Consider the following 25,214-nt stretch of genomic DNA (forward strand, 5'->3'; position numbering starts at 1 on the left):
TGCTAGTAGTATCATCCTATCCTCCCAGCTGTGACACCCATAAATGTCCCTAGACAGCTAAGTGCCCCCCTGGGATGGAGGGGATTACCTCTGGTTGAGAGCTATTATAAAGTGATAGAAGACAAAAAAATCCAAAGTTAGATGTTCACTGAAAAAGCTCTATGACCCCACAATATCAGAGAAGTATCAATTTGCTTTAATGCATTATCTCAAAGTTTCTCCCCAGTTTCATGTTTTCCTGAAAAAATAATTTCTTTAAGGTACAAATAATAACACTCCAGAAACAAGAAGATAAGTTTATTTTGCTGTCCAATTATTTCCTTTAAAAAGTTTAATGCTTGATAAAATAAAACAAACTTTTAGTATCATAAAAACCTTCTGACATGTACATGACATATTATTACTATGTACAACTTCGAAAACAAAGTAAAGTAATGTTGAACATCCTGACTATAGTTAAGCTATAGAAAACTTTATGGATGGTCAATATTTTCCTTGGCTGGAAGAAAAATCATACAATTGAAAAATATAAATAAAACCTTCAATGAGTTGAGAATAATAAAAACACTATCTGAAATTCAGTCATCTGGATCTTGAAAAGTTTGTAGTAGTTTCAACAGTTCAGCAAGCAAAATGAAATCCTGTGAAAGTCTTCAAACTTCAGTCTTCCAGGAGAGGTCCTGCAGTTTCACAGTTGATCTATCAAAAATAAAAGCTATTTCCTATTGTGGTAGAAATTGGTAGATGGTTCATATACCATTTTTCACCAGCTCATGGACTCCGTTCTCATCAATGATTAAAGGTGCATGGAACTCTTTATCTGCCACATAACTTTCTATTCCCTAAAAGGATTGAAATTAAACACAGTTAGAAAATTGGTGGATGCCTGTCAAGCACTGCTGGACTTAGTGGTTGTGATGCCAAAAACCAAGCTGAGATAAAGAATTTTAAAGTAAAAAATCTATTTCATGTACTTTAAAGCTAGACTTAATGATTATTGTTTTTTTTTAAGAGAGAGAAAGAGAGAGAGAGAGATTTTTTTTTAAATATTTATTTAAAATTTTTTTTTAATATTTATTTTTTAGTTTTCGGTGGACACAACATCTTTGTTTGTATGTGGTGCTGAGGATCGAACCCGGGCCGCACGCATGCCAGGCGAGCGCGCTACCACTTGAGCCACATCCCCAGCCCAAGACTTAATGATTATATATGGAAGCATAAAACAAACAACAAACAAAAGAAAGTAAGTTACTCTGATTATAATAATTTCTTTTTTCTTTTTTTGCAGTTCTAAAACTGAACCCAGGACCTTGAATATGCTACACAAATGATTATCATATAATTTCTAAAGTTAATAAGATGATTTTCATCATCACTCAGTAAAGTTAACTTTCTTAGTAAGATGGATATCTCCTGATGCTACAACTAAGCAATACTAAAAAGGATCTCCAGAAAAAAAAATATTAATAATTTGAATAGCAGGGACCTTCAACTCTTCAGGTGTTAAAAGTTACAGTAGAAAATGTACATTGCATTAAAAAGAGCTAAATGATTTATCAAAAAAGGTCAATAATATATTTTAAAGCCTAAGGATTTTAATGGATAGGTGAAACAAATTAACATTATAGACTTCTGTTACTGACAAGTCACTCAATTATGGGATAGATGCAAAGACATAACAGGAATTCTCTAAGAATTAAGAATCAAAGCAGCTTCACAACTCATTCCTAGAAAGAGGTCCTCAGGACAGGATGACAAGAAAATGCTCCATTTTCTCAAAGGGTAACTCTACTTAAACATAATACAAGAATCCTGTTTTTCTTTGTTTTTAAGGTTTATTCTTAACTGACAAATAATTATATGTATTTATGGGGTACAATATGCTGTTTCAATGCACATATACATTGCAGAATGATCAAATCAGGCTAATTAACATAATTCTCACCTCAAATACTTACTGCTTTTTGTGAACATTTAAAGTCCACTCTTAAAGCTGTTTGGAAATATACAATACTCTTTAAAAGAACAGGAGGGGAAAAAAGGAAAGCAAACTTACTTCTCCAGCATAGGAGATAAGAGGAGAGATTTCACACTGGATTGGTACATCATTGGCATCCTTCAAGCTAAGGAAAAAAAAAAAATCCCAAAAAAGTGTTAAAAATTTTACTTCCCATATTACTTGCCAGAGTTAAAATGAAGACCATAACTTCCCTCTGAAAAGCTTGCAGATAACACAATTATTGTAGTTGAACAAATGAAATATATCCTACCCTGATGATCATTAAATTCCCTGAGTATTAAGTAAACATGAAATTCTCATGGTCAGAAAGATACTATTTAAGGAAAGAGACAATAATTACTGCTAACTCTTTAAAGCATTTCATCAATATTTATACACTATTCCTTTCTACACATCTCATTTTTTACTAATCCCAAGTTTTATAAAGTTGATAGAGAAGAGCCTATTAATTGAGTACATACTATGTGCCAGGCCCCCATTGCTAGGTGCCTTCAAACCTTTGCATTGCCTTTTAAACCTCATCATAATCTTCCAAGTCAGGTACTAATATTGACTAATATTCTAGAGCCAGACTGTCCAATTCAGTACCCAATGGCCATATGTGGCTACTTAAGTTTAAAATAATTAAAATTTTAAAAAATTGAAAATTTAAAATTCACTTTCTCAGTCATAATAATCATATTTTAAGTGCTCAGCAGCCATGAGTGACTAATGACAAACAAACTGGAGAGCAGAGATGTAGAAAACTTCCCTCACTGCACAACATTCCATTTAGACAGTACAATTCTAAAGATTATTTAAATTATTTCCCAATACTTGCTTTTTTTTTTTTTACAATCCAAATATCCTAGATTAGCTGAGTTAATTTATTAATTACATTTTATTTTTAAGGCATAGGACAGAGTTTATTTAGGAAGGTAGACATGCATTCAAGGGAGAATGTAGGCTATCTCAAGAGTGAGAAGCCTATCCATTACACTTTAAAATACTTCTGTTATCAAAAGTCCTTTTTAAAGTGCTAAGGCAGAACACACTCAAGCAAAAGCAAGGCCAAAGTCACCATCTGTATAATTCTCAGTCACAATGTAATATTTATACTTATTTGCAATTCTGAACTTCCAAATCATCTAACATAAAAATCAATAAACAGTATTTTCAATACATTTACAGTCACTAGACTGTGGCATTATTTGTCATTTCAAGAATGTTAGAAATAGGACAGGACACACAAAAAAATCCAGTCCTGTATAGCCTCAAACTATGTTCTCTTTCTAGTAAGAAGTCTTCAACTATGGTGGAGTCAATAAAATTAGAGGTTTTCTGAGGTCAGCCACAGGCCAATTTTTCTCCAAACAGAACTCTATATCTTACTCCAATTTACTTAATCTGACTACTTTCTACTTGAACCAGAAGAGTCATATTTTCTTTGGATCCTTCCAAGTCATTTTCAGCTATGATCCATTTGACTATAAAAATTATAATGTTCCTCCAAGATTTAGCTCTTGTCCCCACCTCTCCTAGACCACTGCATTTCATAGTGATTGCTTCCATTCATTTATTTAAAAAAAAATAAATTTATTAAGCACCTGTTAAGTCTCCCTGCCTCCTAAAGTACTGTTCATACCATTGTTAGCACATAATCACATAATAATGCCCCTTAGTTTTTATGAATGTGCATCTTAATTTTTATGAATATGCATCCTGAACTCTCAGTAGGCTCTCTTTTGTGTAGACACTTCAGCACCGAAGATACTAAGAGCATCTGTAAGTAGGTCTGTCAATGCTTGCTGACTGAATGAATAAATGAACCATGAAAGCAGATGGACAACAGCCTAATGCAGAGAAAAGAGGAGGCACACACTTCACACATCTCTCCAGATATGTGCCAGATTCTATCACAAGAGTTATACACCAGACTCTCTGGATGGCTTGAAGTCACACTAACCAAATGGAAAAAATGAGGGCCCATCCCACTGATGGGCAATTGATATATGTGTGTATGTGTGTGTGTGTGTGTGTGTGTGTGTGTGTGTGTGTGTGTACACTAAACCTAACAACTTTGAAAGTGTAGCAAGAATATCATGCTGTCTTTTTAACTAAAAAGATAATGGCATTTAAAAACTTTGACAGTACCCAAATAAGAGGACATATGGCACTTCTAGCTAAAAATGATCTGTTAAAGACAAAAAAAGATACTAACTGACCAAAATTACAACACAATTACACAAAAAGAGAGCTGTTTATGTACGAATAAATCAACAGAATAGCTTTCTCCATATTAAGAGCCATCGAATATATATGAATAATTACAACCTTTATACTGACATCATATTATCTAATTCAGTAAGACACATTTTCAGAATACTTTCTAACTTATGCTTATGCTAAAAGCTGGAATTCAAATTTGTTCCCTCTGACTGTAACCTGCTCTGGGTTTTGCCTAACACCTGTAAAACTGTTACTATGGGCTCAAATACCCATGGTCAGATTCTTTAGTAAAGCATGCTCCCCATTTCCAGCATGCACTGAGATTCTGAGTTAGTGCCATCCAGACAGATACCTGCCACCAAGTAAGCAGTGCACCCCCACCAAAGCTTCAATCATCCTCCCTCCAGACCCCCAAAAGGCAGAGCACTAAACTACAATGCCAGTTAGTATGGAGGGAAGCACAGCCCCATCACCATGCACTGCAGGCAGGCTGGTATATTTACTTGTAATTGACATCAGCTGTGATGGTCTCTGACTTTCCATTTGTAGCACTGTTATGTAGGAATAAATAAGGATTAATGGGAATGGAAAGAAATCAAACAATAACAATGAAGTGGAGTTGCAAAGTACACTTGACCAAATGGCATATACTTATGGTAAATCGTGAATCTAGCACGAGAGGCCTCAGGGGGTTAAAAAAAAAATTCAATGGTCAAAGATGAAGCATGAGAACAATATGACATGTCACAAAGCAAGCTGATTGACAAGGCAGAGCCTGTAAGTGGCCTTGGACTTGGAGATAGAAGCTAACACTGTTCCTTTTTCTAAAAACAGTTATCAAACAGTAAGTTCCAATGCCCAATGTTTTAATACTTATTGAAGTATTCTAGTGCTTTAGTATATGCAGCCTTTTTTCCCTTAAGAACATAAATTAAATGGCAGAATGCTTCTCACCCAAGTACAAAAACACCAAAAAGCTTAAAAAGGGAAATATAGGTGCCAATGAAGGTTTTATCATAAAATAAAAGATTCAGCTTAAAAGTGCTTTATCTCAAATTTGAATAACTACAAGTACCTTCTTTCTTAAGCTTCTGAAAATATAAAATATTTCTAAAGTTTGAGTATCAGAACATAACTGGCACCTTTCTTAGTGCCGGGAGAAGAGCCATGAGGCAACATCTCCTGAGGGTGGCAGGGCTTTAGATGGGTCTCACATATAACACTTGCTGTGAGGCCACAGATAAATGAGCAGCAACAACCCATCTTCTGTGGCTGAGAAACTTGCCCTGTGTATAATATGTTGCTAATGGGATTTTAAATTATCTTCTGACCATTATTTAATAGAAGTGATTTCGTTGACATGGTGGGGCTATTTGAAAAAAAAGAAAACAAAACAAAAAAAAAAAGAAACAACTTTCTCTTTAAGAGAAAGTAAAGCTGTCCTTCTCTGTAATGGGCAAAACTTGATGTTACTTCTTATCACGAACTTCCCACACAGCAATAATTTACTATCTTAAAAGATTTTAAATTTACTTTTTTATAAAAAGATTTCAGGATATATCAAGAGAGAAGTCAAAAAGAAGTCCAAGAAAACATTCCCACTGAAGAGAAAAGATACTGACTTACCGGGGAATTGCTGGAAGGCGGGAGCCATTTTCATCTATAAAGTGGCCACCTGCATTAAGGACCCAGCAATGGTGAAGGGACATCAAAGCATGCCTTGCAGTAGTAGGGTTGTCCTTCCCATTCTGGCTGTCCGCATTCTTTAGTGGAGAAAACTCATCTTCCCGTAATACCTCATACACCACAAACTTCCTAGAGTGAAATCATACAAAGACTTCTTTCTCGTGAAATAAAATTGCATACAGAGCTTCTCATTCCTCTCTATATAGCTAAGCCTTTAGTATTCAATGACAAGTTTTCTTAACATAATTTTAGGTATATTACAAAAAAATAATGCTCATCCCTTGAACAAAGAAAATTGTAATTTTCTTCTCCAGTACAAAAATGAAAACTCATTTCTAACCCCAACTATAATAAAACATTTCATCTTAGATCAGAAAGATCAGAAATCCTAATGCACAAAGATCATATTAGCACTGGAGCTAAGAAAAAAAATATATAAAAAAGATGCTTTAGAAATGTATATGGAGAGACTTACTGTATACAGCTAATTCACATTCTGCATTTTCACATTTGTCAAATTCTGAAATAAGTATCTCAACATCAGATGTGATCTTTATTATAGAGAGGTATATAATCCAAAAACATGTTCACTAAAACATTTGCTCACAGGTCAGTAACAGATCCCAAACACAAATGGGTCAATTGTTTATCTTAACCTTTTTAGTCTTTCAGCCAAGCAAGATAAATGACTTTAACAACTTTGCAGGAGAGCCAGATAACAATCCAACTGATAAAAAGAACACTGCACTCTAGGTACTCAAACCACACTCCTTGGAGTGGTGGTTTATTGTAGGGAATGATAATCGATCTAGATGATATACTCATAATCAAAATGCCTGAAATACATGCTATCCAGTGTTTCCTGAGAACAGTTTCCTGCCTAAGAGACTAAAAAGCAGCATTTCGAGACAAATTTAATCTTACTGGTGTTATTCAAAGCATACTTTGCAAACTGGAAGATGTCAAAAACAAATTTCTCCATCTTTATTCCATTTGGTTTGTCTGGCTTAATTAATTGCCCCTGGGAATCCACATATGGAATCTTCTTTTGAGCCACATGATGCTGCAACTGGGGTTCGTAAACACTAAGAATTAAGGGGGAAAAACAGACAATCACTTTCCAGATTTAAAATGCCAGAAAATTTGATAATAATCAGGCACAAATGTTAGAACAAAGTACTAAGATTTTCAAAGTGAAGAACATTTGTTAAGCTTTGGTTTATATTAAAATACTGAATGAATAGACTTCTCCCACTCATTTCCTTATATTTAAAAAAAAATAATGATTTCCACATTAAAAAACATACACACCCATGCACATATAGACAGAGGTTACATCAATGTCTCTCTTATTACTTTTATGACTTTTATAAAATGTTCTCTTGCTCTAGCTTTTTCAGCTGAGATTCCTTCAAGTATAGGATGGAAAGGTAAATATTAAAGTTACTATAGGTGAATACATAACACAGCTACAAAAAACACAGTAAAATGGGAACTATTTTACAACTGGAATTGTCTGAAGTAAAGCTTAGCTGACTTGATTTGATCATGCCACAATGTATACCAAGAGGAAAATATCACTTTGTACCCCACAAACACATATGATTATCATTTATCAATTAAAAAATAAAAATAAAGTATTAATTTTTTAAGGAGCAGATGGTCATTTTGAATATATGAATGCTATCAAGTGAATCTAACAGTGAAAACACCCTTCATTTAAATATCTGGTGATATATACTAAGCTCTTATTTAATACCTTATGGCATTGCCAGGCTGACTTCCATTCAAGTCTTAAGTCCTTATACACAAGATTCTAAATGCTAGTCTGGTAATAGCTGAATTAGAATTGTGTGAGCAGCTTTTAAAAAAAATATAGATCCTCTGGCTCTGTCTCCAGAAATTGATTCAGTTGGTGAAGGGTAGACATCTTTTTTTTTTTTTTTAATATTTTTAGTTGTAGATGGACACAATACCTTTTTTCATTTATTTATTTTTATGTGGTGCTGAGGATGAAACCCAGTGCCTCGCAACACATGCTAAGCAAGCGCTCTACCGCTGAGCTACAATCTCAGTCAAGACATCTATTTTTAAAAAGCTCTCAGTTGTGGTAAAGAGGAGGTTCATTTCTTAATTCTTTGCTTCAGCAGAATCTAGGACACAGGGGATTGAGAGGGTGAGAAGAAAATGAAGAAATGCTTTGGACTTCACCCAATGCGTTGGAGAAAAGCTCCTATTAATTTCTACCTTATAATAATGTCACTACAAACAATCACAGTTGAGATAAATTTCCATTTGATAAAAGTAATCCTCAGGAAAGATGAATTCTATGGGACATGGGCTTAGGGAACTAAATGAAAATAAAATTTTATATACCATACAATCCTATCCTGGTTAGAGAAGGGCCTATAGCATAGGAGGATCTATCCACTTCCCAGGTGGTTTAGTTTCTAATTAATAACAAAAATAATAAGAGGTCTCCTCTGTATTTCATAACTTTAGGAAAATCATTTGGTTTGAATGAATAGCAAAAAATGAAAAAAAGAAAAAATAATAATAAGAGGCTCTATCTTAAGGAATATAATAGGAAAGGAAGAAATCAAATTATTACTATTTGCAGATGATATGGTCCTATATTTAGAAGATCCAAAATATCAAAGACATCTTTACAGAACTAGAAAAATTGTCCTAAATTTTACATGGAAGGGCAAAAGGCCCAGAGAAGCCAAAACTATAAAGAGCAAAAAGAGACATCACAATACCTGATTTCAAATTATACTATGGAGCTATAATAACAAAAACAACATGGTAAAACATAAAAATAGACACGTGGAACAATAAAAGAGAGGACAGAGACAAACCCACATTGATACAGTCTCTGTTCCTTAACAAAGGCACCAGAAATGTACAATGGAAAAAAGACAACTTTAAAAAAAAAAAAAAAAGAAACAGTGCTGGGAAAACTGTATATCCCATACACAGAAGGAAACTGGATCCTCATTTTTCACCCAGCACAAAAGTCTATGCAAAGTGGATCAGACCTAGAAATTAGACCAGAAATTCTGCAACTGGTAGAAGAAAACATAGGGTCAATACTCTAGCAAAAAAGTGCCAATATAGACTTCCTCAGGCATCACTGACTTCTAAAGCTCAGGAAATAACAGCAAGAATTAATAACAACTCAATTAAAATGGGCAAACTAAACAGATATTTCTAAATAGAAGAAATACAAATGGTCAACGAATACATGAAAAAATGTTTAACATTTTTAGCAATTATGAAAATGAAAATCAAAACTACACTGAGATTTTATCTCACATGAATTGGAACAGCAATCATCAAGAATACAAATAATAATAAATACTGGCAAAGATGTGGGGAAAGGTAACATTTATACATCGTTAAGTTATGGAACCAGTCCAAGTACCTTCCATGCATGAATGAAAAAAGAAAATATGGTATACATAAACATGGAGTTTTACTCACTCATAAAGAAGAATGAAATTATGTCATTTGTAGGAAAATCAATGAAACTCAAGAAAAACATGTTAAGCGAAAGAAGTCAAAGTCAAGGGTCATATGTTTTCTCTCATATTTGGAAGACATAATAAAGAAGAAAAAAGGGATTTTTATTTTTTAAAAAAGGAAGGGATAATAGCATAGAGAGGGAGAGAGAAGGGAAACGGGAGGAAATGAGCAATGAAATCGACCAACTTATGTTCTGTGCATAAGCCAATCTATCACAATGAATTCCACTACTTTGTCACAATTATAATGTATCAATTAAAAAAAAAAAAGGCCCTAATTTTGCCCATACTTGACAACGTCTCTCAGAAATGGTACAGTGAAGAAATGATTGGCAATGTTCCCTGCATTGAACAGCAGTCTTCCATCTGAACTTCGCTTTTGAGCTGTTGCCAGGGAAATCTCACTATATTCTACCACCTGGTATACTCCATCCACTCGGCAAACCACTCCAACTGGTTCTGTAGGGTTTGTTTTCTCTACCACCTGCCCAACAACAGAAAAAAAAAAAAAAAGACAACATTAGAGGAAGAAATTTAATTAAATGCTCCTTTGGAGATTTTCCATTGTCAAAGGCCATATTTACAATTTTGCTTACATTGTCTGTAAGGTATTAACCCAAAAGGAATCTTTAATTTTAGAAAATCAACCACCCATAGTTTGACAAGCTATTTTCCAACTGGAGATGAAGTATATACATTATCTCCTTCCTATTTACCACTTAACCAAACTGGGATAGAAATACCATCATACATATATGACCCAGAGGTAATCATATAGGACTTGGCCCTAAGATATTTTATAGTTGTATTATTTATTTTTATCCATCCTCAACTAATTTGAGAATAAATAAAATTTCTCTAGGATTCACAAGACAAAAGACTTAAGTAAGGTATTTTGTCTCTCATTCTGTTTTGTCTACACCATTATTTCATTTTAACACAGTGTTTTTTCAATTTTCATTCATGAATGCAGCATTTTTTTGTGTGTGTTTTATGGACTTGGATTAGAGCAGGCAAGTCATTGGGCTCCCACTCTAACTTTAAATCAGAAAAAAAAACTACTCATATCTATCCATTTTGCATACTATGTTTTATTTGAAGTAAGAGATTCTAGGCTTTTAAAAAGTCTGAAAATGAGTGATTTAAATCATTTATCAATGGCCCTGGGCTAGTACAGCAACTGGGAGAAGAGTCTATCGAAATCAGAGAGAAAGGTAAGAGTATGTCATTTTTAAAAAAATTCACAGGTGATTCTGATATGTCATACCATTGTCCCAACATTTCTGGCCCAAGTTAGAAGAAAATTATGAAAGAAGTGTATACAATGCACTAATATAAAATCAAGGTTGAGATGAAACGAACAGCCAACACAAGAGTTAGACAATAAAGAATATTTGAAGGTATTGCTCTGTTTGCCCTATCCAATTAATGATATAGCATGCTTTGGAGTATTTTTAAAAATCTGTATCCAACTGGGAAACTGTATTCTAGATACACATGAAATTATATCAATAAACTTAAAAATTCTCTTAAGCAATTGATTTCTTGAATAAACAGTGACTCATAGTTATTTCCAGACAACTAAATCCACTATTGAAAACTTCATTTACAAAGCAAATAGAGATATATGCACTGCATCTAACTCAGTGAGGCAGGGCTACTGGATACATAAGCTCCTGTGTAGCTGCACTGTTTGCTAACCTGAAAGGGGAACAGCACTCAATGAAAAGAAACTTTTCACCAAGGAAGTGGATTAAACTGGAAGGAAACATACAGCAAATTATTTAAACCAAAATTATTTAAACCAATTATTGATCTATTTCTGCCAATTATTTGTCTATCAGCCCATCACCACCTCTCATTTCATGTACTTATACAGTGGGTCTCTTACAGAGCAGGGAATTCTGGAATAAATTCCTCTCATCCCAATTTTTAAAATGCACACAAGGGGACCTGAAATGTAGGTCAGTGATAGAATACTTGCCTACAACGTGCAATACTTTAGGTTTAATCCTCAACATTACACGCACGCATGCACGCACGCACGCACGCACACACACACAATGCACACAGATTTATTTTCCACTTGCCTCTATACATCCCTAATTCCAATCAGCCATGGAAATAAAAATAAGCATATTCACACTTTACATTTTACAAGTGTTAATCTGCAGGCATAAGGTTTACTTCTATGGTAACTATTAACCTCCAAATATTATTATTTAAACTATACAAGAAAGCATTTGTATACTATATAAAGTTAGAAGTTAATTTATATTATAAGAAAAAAATGGGCTGGGGATGTGGCTCAAGCGGTAGCGCGCTCGTGCATGCGGCCCGGGTTCGATCCTCAGCACTACATACAAACAAAGATGTTGTGTCCACCAAGAACTAAGAAAAAATAAATAAATATTAAAAAAAAAAGAAAAAAATACACAGTGTAAAATCAAGGTTTGCTCAATAACCCATGAATTTAAAATTTCAAAGCAAATATCCATAACAGTTACTATAATTGCTTTATATAATTATCCTAATTTTTTAGCTTTGTACTTTTGTAAACACTGTAAGTCCTTTCCAAGGCTCTTGTTCCATAGGAAAATACTTCATGCCATATGATAAGGGACTATTAAAGAAGTACTGCAAAGAATTCTATTCCAACACTATGAATCCCTCCCTAATTAAGATGTTTTTCAATATACATTTTAACATCTTCATTTTCTTATTTAAAAAGGGGGAAAGAGAGCTAAATGGTTTCTAACATTTCTAAAAGTTTGACATATTTTGGTTCCAACTGAACATTCATTTATTAATTCATTGTTTGACTACTACATTAAATGCCAGACACAGGACTAAGCAGTATGTATGAAAGGAAGACTGATTCTGAATTTATACCTGTTTATACAATAACACTTATAAAATATAAAGTGTTATTCCTGTTTCCCATGGCTGATTGGAATTAGGGGTGAACAGAGGCAAGTAGAAAACAAATCTTGTGGGCTGGGGATGTGGCTCAAGTGGTAGCGCGCTCGCCTGGCATGTGGGCAGCCCGGGTTCGATCCTCAGCACCACATACAGACAAAGATGTTGTGTCTGCTGAAAACTAAAAAATAAATATTAAAAAGTTCTCTCTCTCTCTCTTTAAAAAAAAAAGAAAACAAAAAGAAAACAAATCTTGTATGCAATGTGTGTGTGTGTGTGTGTGTGTGTGTGTGTGTGTGTGTGTGTGTGATGTTGAGGATTGAACCTAAAGCACTGCATGTTATAGGCAAGTATTCTATCACTGTGCTACATTTCAGGTCCCCTTGTGTGCATTTTAAAAATTAGAATGAGAAGAATTTATTCCATGGGTAATGAAGAAGAGTGACAGGTTGGATCTCTACAAACATTAGCATGCTAGCCAAGTGTGTCTATAATTCAGTCATTAGGGAGGCTGAGACAAGATAATTCGAAGTTCTAGGCCAGCCTCAGCAATTTAGTGAGGCCCTAAGCAATTTAGTAAGACCCTGTCTCAAAAGAAAAAAGAAATGTAATTTGGATGTAATTCAAAGACCAAGTAAGTGCCCCTGGGTTTAATCCCCAGTACCAAAAAAAAAAATAAATAAATAAAATAAAATAAAAAAAGTTAGCACACTAGTTTAAAAAGTTATTTGAGCTACCAGCAAATGCAAAACTAGTCTGATGGTGGGCTGGAGTTATATCTCAGTGGTAGAGTGCTTTCCTAGCACATGTGAAGTACTGGGTCCTCAGCATCACATAAAAATAAATAAAATAAGGACTAAAAAACAAAGAGTGTGATGGCATAATGTGACATACTAGACAAAGAGAAGGGAAACTGAATTCAAATTCTGGCTCTGCTAATGTGTTAAAGGACCTTGAGACTGGGACTTAAAAAATGTTGGAACTCAGGGTGCTTATTTCTGAGATTAAAAGAGTTGACTGGATCATCTCAAAGGTTCAACTCTTTTTGGTCGTATAGACTTTAAAGTGATTATGAAGCTTGTAACAATAAAATTGTTTCTGTTTTAGAACAAAGAGTGACACCAAGTGGAACAAAATAAGAAATACACTTTTTTTTATAGCACAGTAGCTACTTATGATCCAATATACTGCTTTTATTATAGTTTAGGAGCAATTTAAAATATATTGCAGATATTCAAAGTAGTGAATTGAAAAGATATCTTAAATAGATGAACTATGTTAAATTAACTCTTTTGTTTTCAGAGGCAGGAAGGGTGTTAGGCCTACCACTTTAATCTCTTTATATTTAAATGGAAAATTTAAAATTTCAGCTTCTGGATTTGACTTTATATTAAATTTATATATAATTTAGAAAGAAACGAACAAAATTATTCTAAACTTTCTCCTAATCCTTTTTTTTCATTTTTTCATATTTAAACTTGCAATCCATTTGAAAATAATTTTGGTATGAGCTTTGAGGGAGAGATTTACTTATTTTTTTTGGCAATTATTTCATTCACTTTTACCACTGATTTGAAATGCCAAACTTTTCAATTTATCCTTTCATTTTTTAAAATTAATCACTGTTATTTTATACATATTATGGGGTACAGTGTGATATTTAATATATGTGTACAATGTGCAATGATCAAATCAGGGTAGTTAGCATTTCCATCTCCTTAACATTTTAAAAAAATTTTGAGTAACATAATAATTATGTGTTTATGAGATACAGTGTGATATTTCAATAGATGTGTACAATGTGAATTGATCAAATCCAGGGAATTAATATTTCCATCTCTTGGGAGTTCATAACCCACTTCAATCTAATGTATGAAATATGATATGTCAAGAGCTTTGTAATGTTGTGAACAACCAATTAAAAAAATAAAAAATTAAAAAAAAATATTTCCATCTCCTTATCATTACTCATATTCATCTCAGTTAAAATGGCATTATCAAAAAGACAAAAAAGTTACAAATGCTGAAGAGGCTGTGCAGAAAAGCAAATACTTGTATTAACATTGTTGGGAGGAATCAAATTAGTATAGTCATTATGAAGAACATTATGAAGTTTTCTCTAAAAACTGAAAATAGATCTACCATATGATCCAGCAATTCAGTTATTGGGAGTATCCAAAGGAAAACAAGTGTGTCAAAGAGATACCTGTGCTCCCATGTTCATGACTATAGTATTCACAATAGCTAAGATAAGGAACAGAAGGACATCAATGGATGAATGGATTTTCTTTAAACTACGGTATATATATACACACATATGCACCAACATACATAAGTATATATAAATAAAAAATAGATATAATGAAATATTGAGAGAGAAAAGTAAAAGATATCATTTGCAGCAAAATGGACAGAATAGCAGGATATTAAAATGAATCAGAGAAAAACAAATACCACATGTTCTCTCTCATATGTACATTCTGAAAAGTCAATCTGAATGTAAGAGTGATTACAAGAGTGAAGGGAGGGGAGATGAAGACAGGTTAAATAACAAGTACCAAAACACTAAAGGAATAAATTCTAGTTTTCTATAATGCAATGGGGTGACTTTTATAATGTCTATAATATATTTCATGAATAACTTAAGCCTGAAATGCCATTTTTCTATGATGTGCTCTATTTATGACTTGTCTATTCTATTTCCATTAATCTGTCATTCTATTCTGGTTTTAGTACCACACTCCTAGTCATATTTTATTTACAATTCATTTTAATATTTGATAGATTGTCTACAGTCTCCCATACCCTACTTATCACCAATCTTTTTCAATATTTTCTTGGCCATCTTTACATATTTACTCTAAACTTTGTAATCATTTTGTCAAATGTCCCCAAAATAGTTTCACTTGGATTTTGATTGGGATTTTAATACACTTTATTTGATAAGAATGGATATCTTTATGGAATTCCAGAAATATACTGTTTATATCAATATTTTTAAACTTTTCAATGTTTTTAAGGTCTTGGATGTTTTCCATTTTATTCTAGCTATATTATATGTTTTGTCTGATACCATAAAGGCATACCTCCTATATCATCAGCTGTGCAATTTTAAAAAGGTTGGAAAAAACAAAGCCAATAACAGAGTCTTATATAAAATTACAAATCTTCCACCATCTTAATCAGTATTGTTATCAGTCCAGCAGCAATTAATCTCTTTAAACTGTCCTTCTCCCCAACCTGCTTATTTCCATTTTATTCACAAAAATATCATGAGATTCCATGTCAAATACCTTACTGAAGTTCAGATATGCTGTTTTTAATCATATTTCCCTACCTACTTACTATAGAAATGGGTTAATCTGGTTGAATACAACTTGATACTAATGAATCCATCCCAGGTCTAGTGATAAATCAATCATTCACTTTCCCAGGTACTTAACAAATTATCCTCACATATTTTAAATTCTTACTTGTATCTGACAATTACACAACACTATTTCTCAAATAAAGTATCACAAATTAAAGAAAAAAAGTGGGTGGGAGATAGTTTAGTCACTTGAAAGATGAATGATTCTAAAATATTCAAACCACCCCAAGAAGCCTAGTTCGACTCCTAGAATGTTTATACTGATAGAGAAAGACCACTTAAAGTCTTGTTATAATTGAAAAGTCATTACCTTTGCCCCACAGTCTGCTCCTTTCTGAATGCAAAATCCAATGAACCGTGGGTCTGCCACTTTTACCAATATGTTGTCCACACAATAGACATGAATGCTCCAAATACCTCTTTGCTCCATATCCTCCACAATATTATGGGCTGCAAGGGCCCGATAAAGACCACCATTACCATCTAAAAAATAAAATAGCCCATTAATATTACACCAAAACCCATTATAAGGGTAACCCAAAGATTGTTTAATGTTTCCAACTGGGATGGAGATCTCTGAAAAACAGTTTCACATTACAGAGCCAAGAAAACTGGATAACCATATAGAAGAATTTAGGCGTTAAAAAGTCATTACATGATTTGGAAGGCTATTAAGCGAAAATATCCATACAATAACATTATTAATAGGACCAGGCAACCCAAAGACCATGTTTCTTTTTAACTCAGCTCCTTTTAATAACTTAGCCTATAATATATTGTGCAACATAAAATTCTCAGGCAATGATAACTTTATAACATATCAAGTTTTATTAACATTTATGAGATTCAAATTAGGTCTCTATATAAGTCTCTGACATGGGCTATCCATGTCATACATCTCCAAAATGTTTACACCAAACCACTGGTTAACAAATCAGACTGATGTGAAGATCTATGGTAATTTCAGTACAGGTAAAAGGCTCTTCTTTTCCCATCTACTTTTAGTGCTGCTTTAATGTTCTTCTTTCATCAACAACCTTGTTTATTGCTTAAATAATAACAAAAAAATCTCACAACTTCCCAAAATAAAGCTAAGAATAAACAGGAAACTCTTTCATTAAAAGAATTATGATTTTTACATAGAAAATTAAGATGAAATAAAAGCCTGCATCTGGAAAGCACCATTTTTAGTACTATTATTTCTTTTCTTCCAACTATGGTTTCACATAGATATGAACTTATCAATAGGCTTATTTTTTATTTATTTTTAATTTAATTTTATTTGTTTTTCTTACTGTCTTACATGACAACAGAATCCATTTTGATAAAATTATACAAGCATAGGATTATATCTTATTCTAATGAGAACCTCATTCTTGTGGGTGGGCATGATGGTGGGGTTCATACACATTTTCATATGTGTACATAGGAAAATTATGTTAGATTTATTTTTATAGTTGTGATCATACTCAAGGTCACTGTATGTGGCTACATAAGTGGTACCCTGGCCTATTATAGTGGGTACCACCAACAAACCACAACGTGCACACACTAAGTTGAATTGTACAAAGCTATGGCCCTAACCACATTTTGTATGCAGTTCTGTCTGTATTTTTGTTCTCTTAATCTATTTAAATGACTTTTCTCTTGCTTATTGTCTCTAAACAATAATTTTAATGCTACTTAAGAGTTAATGCCATTTAAAACTATAATTTCGCCTCTTATTTATTAAACAGCAGGTGTTTTCCAATTTTTCACCACAATAACATAATGTTGTCAATGACACTACTATATATGTAAAACACTGGGTAAAGAGAATAAATATCCTGAATGCTGTTCAAATTTACTCCAAGTCAGATGTCTACGCAAAGCATGTATCCATTCTACCAATGGGCATTTCCATCTTTTTAAATCATTGCCAAGTTGCAGAAAAAAATAATTCTTTTTTTAAACATCCAAATCAAAAGGAAATCAAAATTTCATGATTTAGGCTATCAGTATTTCTAGTCATCAATAAATAAGGATGATTACAAACCTGGAGCCATAGAAACTTTGTTCTTCTCTTCTAAAATAATTTTCCCATCAAAACTCATAGCAGGCAGCATTCCCTGCTGAAAAAAGACTACATTCTCTTTTTTTAAACCAAAGTACTTGTGCTTTGTGAAAAATTCCTTTGTAGATTCCATTGTTCTGCCACTGGTCATTATATACCTTACAAGAGAAAAGTACAAGATTCTCTAAGTAATAGTGGAACCATGAGAATTAGGGCAAAGTAAAGCTTTATCTATTTACTGAGCTAAAGAAAAATTTTGAGAGCACTTGTTTCTTATTTTATCTTCCTTTGTCTTTTTCCTGGGTAAGACAAATTCATCAGCTGCTATTCAAGAGGAATTCCTCCAACAATTTTATGCATAAGCATAAAATAAATCTATATAATAGTAAACACACTTTTTCTAACAGAGAATCTATAGCTAGCTAAAATATTTAGAACTCTGTGAAAGTATATTAAATTTAAAGCTTTTATTATAAATAAATAGGGAGAAGAGATAACTACCATGCAGTCTAATGATCTCTTGTGCTTCTTTTTTTTTCAAAGAACAAATACATTTTATTATTTATTTATTTTAATTTGTTATATATGATGGCAGAATGCAATTCAATTCATATTACACATATAGAGCACAATTTTTCATGTCTCTGGTTGTACACAAAGTAGATTCACACCATTCGTGTCTTTATACATGTACTTAGGGTAATGATGACCATCTCATTCCACTATCTTTCCTACCCCTATGCCCCCTCCCTTCCCCTCTCTCCCCTTTGCCCTATCTAAAGTTCCTCCATTCCTCCCATGATCCCCCCCAAACTTTTGCCCCCACCATCCCCATTATGAGGTATCATCCTCATATCAAACATTCGGGATTTGGTTTTTTGGGATTGGCTTACTTCAATAATACTTAAATAATATTCTCCAACTCTACTCATTTACTTGCAAATGCCATAATTTTGTTCTTTTTTAATGCTGTGTAATATCCCATTGTGTATATATACCACATAAATATTTTCTTGTGTTTCTTTATTTTATTAAAAATTTTTTGTGTCTTTGTTTTATTTATTTATGTGGTGCTAAGGATCAAACCCAGTGCCTCATGCATGTGAAGCAAGAGCTCAACCACTGAGCTACAACCCAGCCCTTATTTTATTAAAATTTAAAATGGAATTTAGGCTTTGTTGCCTTCCATTTAGAATCACAAAAGTATAATTATACATTATATTGTCACAAAAATTCAATTTATGCTAGTATGGCAAAGGAGAAAAAAATTCCATCTAAAACCATGATTAGGTAACTATAGTAGTTTGGGGCCTTTACTATAAACTACACGTAAGTAGGGATTTTTGTTGTGATGACTGATTAATCCCCAGCACTTAGGAGTAGGCACTCCATTAATATTTCTTAAATGAATGAAGGTATGATTCTCCCCACAGTAAATAATCTGGGTATTTTGAACCTTGGCACAAAAAACTGGGGAATGATTTAGATGATGACAAAGAGGTAACTAACTGCTTGGCATAAGAAAACAGAAATTCTGAGTTGTGAGAAGATGGAAGAAAATCCAGCATGACTGATGTTAGGAGGCCAGGGGCATTAAGTAGAATGTTGACTGCTTAGAACACAAATGTCCTTCAAAAAACTTCCACAGGAATCAAGATGAGGGAAAAAAAAAATTACAGCAGGCCAGTACTTGTGTTGAGAAGAGCTAAAAAATCTGAAGGGGGAAAAAAAATATCTTTAAAGGCATCAGAGAGCTACAGAAGCAACACAGATTGGATCTAAAGTCCCAAAGAGGAAGAATCTTTCAAAGGGGAATTAAGGATATCCAGCTGCCTTGTCCTCAGGGTTTTGCTGATTTTGTGGTAGAGTGTCTGCACTTGGACCAAAAGCTACTGCTAAGGGCAGAGAAGAGAAGCCAGCAGAGCTTTTACTGGTCACATGAGACTGAAATAACAAGATTAGACTTGAGAGATATCAAACGCACAACTGGTTTCCCCCTCAAAATGTACTAACTTCCAAAACTACCCTGGGAAAATAATTCAAGAACTTCTAAAAAGAAGAGCAGAATTTCCTGTAATCTCTTGGTGCTTAGAATGCCAACACTGATCAAAGTAGAGGGTCTGAGAATATGTCATACACTAGTGGAGGCCAAGAACACCAGTTTGACCTACAGCAGAGAAATCAATGTAGCTTTCCATCTGGTGTGTATATGGAAAAAACGGGGTGGGGAAAACTAGATAACCTAATACTTAAGGATATTAGTTTCTATACTGAGAGAGCCACCCAGAACAGTGACTGAAAATAGACCCATACCATGTCATCATGAAATGTCAGCTATTAAATGTATAAAGAGAGCCTAAATGCTTTCAAATTAAAAAAAAAAAAAAGACTGGGAATCAAAATGGCAAAATGGCATAGATATTATAGCAATGCTGTAAGTAAAGCAATGCCTTCAAATTCTGAAGAAACTCATTTCTTTTAAAAAAAAAAAATTCTATACCTAGACAAACTATCAATCAGTATGAAGCTTCTACACTAGAAGAGACCACAGAGTAGGTCCCTTCTTAAAGGTACCTCTAAAGGTACTTGGGAATATAAAAGTTAGAAGTGAGTAGATATTGTTAATTAAGGCCTTAGAGGTCATCTATCTAGCTATAAGAAATACTAATTCTTTTTAAAAATGTTTTTAGTTGTAGATGGACACATTCTAACATATATAGTAAAATATACCTCCCGAGAAAATCAGAAATAATAGAAAATGTGTCTGCATACGAATAAGGTGTGCAGGAATTTTGAATATTATAAAACAATATTTGTTCAGACATTCCCATGAGACATATCTTACCATGGAATGATGCATTTGTTGCCATGATATTTTTCAGCTAACTGCTGTAGCTTCAGGATACGTTCTGCTTGAATCTGAAAAAGTGTCTTATGGGATGGCAACCCAACATCGTACATCCCCTTGGGATATGCAACTCCAAGTCTTGTCCCCTGCCCACCGGCTAGAAGAAGAACTGCTACTTTGCTCTGAGAAATCTGGAAAAGTCCTAGAAAAGAAAACACTTATATCACAAAACCTCTATAATTCAACATACAGAGGTATTAGCAAAAACATACCCAATCTAAGGCATGAAGAACAAGGAATCTACAAAGCATCATGAATGACTATCTTGTTAATAAAAACATTTTTATTATTAAAACAATTAAGTTTATGTAAATCAAATACCAAAAAATGAATGATATACTTTATGAACTAATAAAAATTTCTTCTAATAACATGAGGAGGCAAGGAGTAAGAGATGTTATAAAGGTTTTGTAAAAATTTATCAGATGTGGCAAATCAAGAAGATAAAAGAAGATACCAAGTTTTTAGGACATATGATGATGCTATTAAACTTCCTCCAAAAAAAATTACCTCCAGGCTATAAATCTATCAAAAATAATTAATCAATAAGCATGCAAATACACTAGGCAAGCTACTACCCTATATATGTCAGAGAAAAGAAACTTTCAGTTGGGAAAGCAGTAGAGTGAAATGGTTAGGACCCCAGTCTCTGAAGTTAGAATACATGGGCTAAAACCTCACTAAAATGAATGAAGCTTGGGGAATTACATACAAAGGGCATTAGAAGACTTCGTAGGGTGTGAGAAATAATCTAAATCTTGATTGAGGTGATAGTTGAATAAGTGAATATGTTTGTAAAACTATAAAATTATCCATAGTATTGTATGCAATTATATTTTAATAAAATTTGGGCTGGAGGTATAGCTCAGTGGGAGAGCATTTGTCTAGGATATGCAAGGCCCTAAGTGCAATCCCCTATGCAGCTCAATAAACTAATCTTGTAAAAATGTTTTAAAAAGTGGGTCATATTCAGTATTTCAGAAAATAATGAGATTCAGAGTCTTTTCATGACTAACTTAGTTCTTCTGTCTAGAATTTGTCATTTTTCACCAGTTGAATATTCAGCAATAAGTAATATTCAAACAATGCTTGAACAAAAATGTTATTTTTTGAACCAAAATGAATTCAAGATAGAGTAAAAATCCAAATGCAAACAAATAAAACTAGAAAAGCTATTGTAAGACAGAGGCTGTCAGTTTGGATTAAAAAAGAAACACCAATATCTACTATATTCCATTTCTAAGACCCATTTTTTCACTCAAAGGTGTACAGTCTCAGCATCAAAAGGCAGAGAAATTTGTTGGGGGAAGAGGCTGAATGAAAACTGGGTCTCTGGCAAGCAAGAAAAACTATAAAATGTAAGATAAGATTAAATCAATGGTTAGTTTATGTTCTAATTTTTTGAATTTCATGCTTTCATTAAAATTTTTAGAAATTTCTGTGAAGAAATGTGGCCACTGGCCATAACTATAAACCACCATTAATTAGAGTCAGCCCTTTGTATCTGCAGGCTCTGCATCCATGAATTCAACCAACTGTGCATCAAAAATATTCTAAGGAAAAAAGAATTGTGTCTGTACTAAATTTGAACAAACTATTTTTTTCTTGTCATTATTCCCTAAACAATATAGCATAAGAACTATTTACATAACATATACACTGTATTAGGTACTATAAGTAATCTCGAGATGGTTTAAACTATATGAGGGGATGCGTGTATGATATATGCAAATACTATACTACTTTATATAAGGAACACAAGCATCCAAAGATTTTGATATCCAAGGAGGATCTTGGAATGAATCTCCCACAGATACCAAATCCGGTAATGTGGGTTGATCGAATTTACGCTTTATGTATTTTGTGTTTTATGTATTTTTTTAAGAGAGAGAGAGAGAGAGAGAGAGAGAATTTGTAATATTTATTTTTTAGTTTTCGGCAGACACAACATCTTCATTTGTATGTGGTGCTGAGGATCGAACCCGGGCCGCACGCATGCCAGGCGAGCGCGCTACTGCTTGAGCCACATCCCCAGACCCATGATGTATTTTTTTATATAACAGGTTTTCTTAAAGATAATATAAAAGCAATAAGAACTTAAACACTAAATCCACTATAAAATTTGAGGTGTTATACTTGATCCTACAATTTTTTCATTAGCACATATCTATAGCAACTATTCCAACTATTTGATTGACAGGGTGGAGGTGGGGGTTACCAGAGATTGAACTCAGGGGCACTTGATCACTGAGCTACATCCCCAGCCCTATTTTGTATTTTATTTAGAGACAGGTGTCACTGAGTTGCTTAGTGCCTAACTTCTGCTGAGGCTGGCTTTGAATTCATGATCCTCCTACTTCAGCCTCCTGAGCCGCTGGGATTACAGGCATGCACCACCGTGCCCAGCTATTCCAGCTATTTATATATATATATATATATATATATATATTTTAAAGAGAGTGTGAGAGAAGAGAGAGAAAGAGAGAGAATTTTTTTTTAATATTTATTTTTTAGTTCTCGGCGGACACAACATCTTTGTTGGTATGTGGTGCTGAGGATCAAACCCAGGCCACATGCATGCCAGGCGAGCGCGCTACCGCTTGAGCCACATCCCCAGCCCTATTCCAGCTATTTTTTAATGAAAGAAGTTTAAAAGAATATTATATATTTTCATAATTTTTACCTTTAATCTGAAGTTGACCTTAGATATTGGGATTTAATTTTCTCTTTCTTCCTTAACTAGAATCAGAATTTTCCTTATTATTAACTTCATGGCATTTACTTGTATGGTAGCAGTTGAATATAAGAAAATAACTTTAAAACCCAAAATAAGATATTATACTCTCAATTTTAGAGACAAAATTCTCAGAAAAGTTAAGAGTCTTGCTCAAGGTCACATAGCTAGTAAATGTGAATCAAGATTAGAAACTCACAACAGGACCTATTCACTAAACACCATACTGGCCCCACAGTCTCTTATCACGTCCAAATATTTAATGCATGTATTACAGTACTATAATTTTTAGATGTGTAAATTTCCTTCCTAATTCTGTTGCCCTTTCTTCTCTTTTCCACTGAATTCATGAAAGACTGTCCCCATTTTTTTTAAATCTCTTCTTACCCACCATCCTATACAGAAAAGCTGTTGAATAAGAAAGAGCCTACATTCTCTAAAACTTCCCAAACACTATTTTTTTTTTTTTTTTGTCCCTTGGTGTGCTTTTTGGGATTGAACCAGGACCTCACACATGCTAGATAAGCAATTTACCACTGAGTTACAACTCAGTTGTAAACACTAAAACTTTATTCTAGATTTATGTCTACCTTAAGCAAGCTCCATAATCACCATGTAACAAAACCTGAATGAAATGAAGGGAGCATTTTAAGACAAATATGAAAACTGTTTAACACTGGGTTATTCTCTGAATTATCAGAAACTATGTTTCTAGGGAATAAATTAATTCTGCTATAATTGATCCACAAAGCATTATTTTAAAGTACAAATTCACAGTCTCTTGGGTTGGAATTATTTCTGAATGCAAAATTCTTCAAAATTTAGAAAATATGTATTTAGGAAATATATAACATTTTATTATAATTACATTCCCAGCAGTTCTGGAATGACACCCCATGATCAAATTAAATGAGATAAATAAATATAAATAGCCTCAGGTCTCTTCAGGTCAATTTTTCCTCCAAAATAGATTTTGTACCATTTCAGAATAACAAACAGAACTGCAGTCTGTCTGAACACTCAGATACCACCAAAGGTATCAGAATCAGAAATATTTCTGAATATCGTTTTAAAAAACTACAGGTAAATACTTTGAATACCGTGACTTTGGTTCTTTTTGTACTACATATTTGCCTCACGAGCACTTGTTGTAAGTTGTTTTACCATTAATGGGGCTCTTGTCAATCTTCTGGACTTTTTACTTTTTTAAATTATTTCCCTTAGCTATCTTACCTGAAAAAAGTAAAAGCCACTCTTCTACAGTCCATGGATCAGCACCTGCTCACCTAATGCCATTGAACACCAATTCAGTGATTTCCATAGGTTCTAACCAGTTATCAAAATATCGCTGCATAAACTTTTCTCTTCTTTGGATCAGTTCCCTCAAGTATTGCTTCATTCCAATTTCCCATTCTTTTCAGTTTTAAAGTTTTGCTAATCAGCAACTCACACTGGCCTCATTTATTCAAACAAGTCACGTGTTAGTTTCTACACTTTCTTCTTTCTACCTGTGGGCCTAATAACTAATCTGGTCACCACTACTTAAAACTGGCATTGAGATTATGCCCACCAGGTGTACACCTCCAGATAAACATAAATTTACATCTGTAAACATTTGTGCCAAAAAAGCTTTTGCATTAATATCTTCCTGCCAATGCACCTCACTTAGGAGTAGACAGAGAAAAACAAGAGGGAAGAAAGCAGTCTCTGGAGTATCAGAGTGGCATTTTCAAAAATAGACACAGCTACATCTGTTGTCTATAGTATAAAATTGCGTGTACACTGGCTA

At 33.5% G+C, this 25,214-nt stretch overlaps 1 protein-coding gene across 4 annotated transcripts in view; it reads right to left on the bottom strand.

The window, feature by feature from the left end:
* Window positions 1–282: 282 nt before the first annotated feature.
* Window positions 283–25,214, bottom strand: part of Uap1 (UDP-N-acetylglucosamine pyrophosphorylase 1) — a 45,045-nt gene continuing 20,113 nt past the window's right edge. For 2 of the 4 annotated variants that reach the window (XM_078027130.1, XM_005340952.5), the window contains 9 exons: window positions 20,629–20,833; window positions 17,766–17,941; window positions 16,041–16,213; window positions 9,732–9,925; window positions 6,859–6,999; window positions 5,855–6,043; window positions 4,732–4,779; window positions 2,057–2,123; window positions 283–842 (listed from right to left, as the gene is read on the bottom strand). In XM_078027130.1, coding sequence (XP_077883256.1) covers window positions 750–842; window positions 2,057–2,123; window positions 4,732–4,779; window positions 5,855–6,043; window positions 6,859–6,999; window positions 9,732–9,925; window positions 16,041–16,213; window positions 17,766–17,941; window positions 20,629–20,833 — 1,286 coding nt within the window. In that variant the 3' untranslated portion in view covers window positions 283–749. The remainder of the gene's footprint in view (window positions 843–2,056; window positions 2,124–4,731; window positions 4,780–5,854; window positions 6,044–6,858; window positions 7,000–9,731; window positions 9,926–16,040; window positions 16,214–17,765; window positions 17,942–20,628; window positions 20,834–25,214) is intronic. The other 2 variants (XM_078027132.1, XM_078027133.1) reach the window with 1 other exon arrangement.

Source organism: Ictidomys tridecemlineatus, chromosome 11 (genome assembly GCF_052094955.1).
Source record: "Ictidomys tridecemlineatus isolate mIctTri1 chromosome 11, mIctTri1.hap1, whole genome shotgun sequence".
In the NCBI taxonomy this organism is placed as follows: Eukaryota; Metazoa; Chordata; class Mammalia; order Rodentia; family Sciuridae; genus Ictidomys; species Ictidomys tridecemlineatus.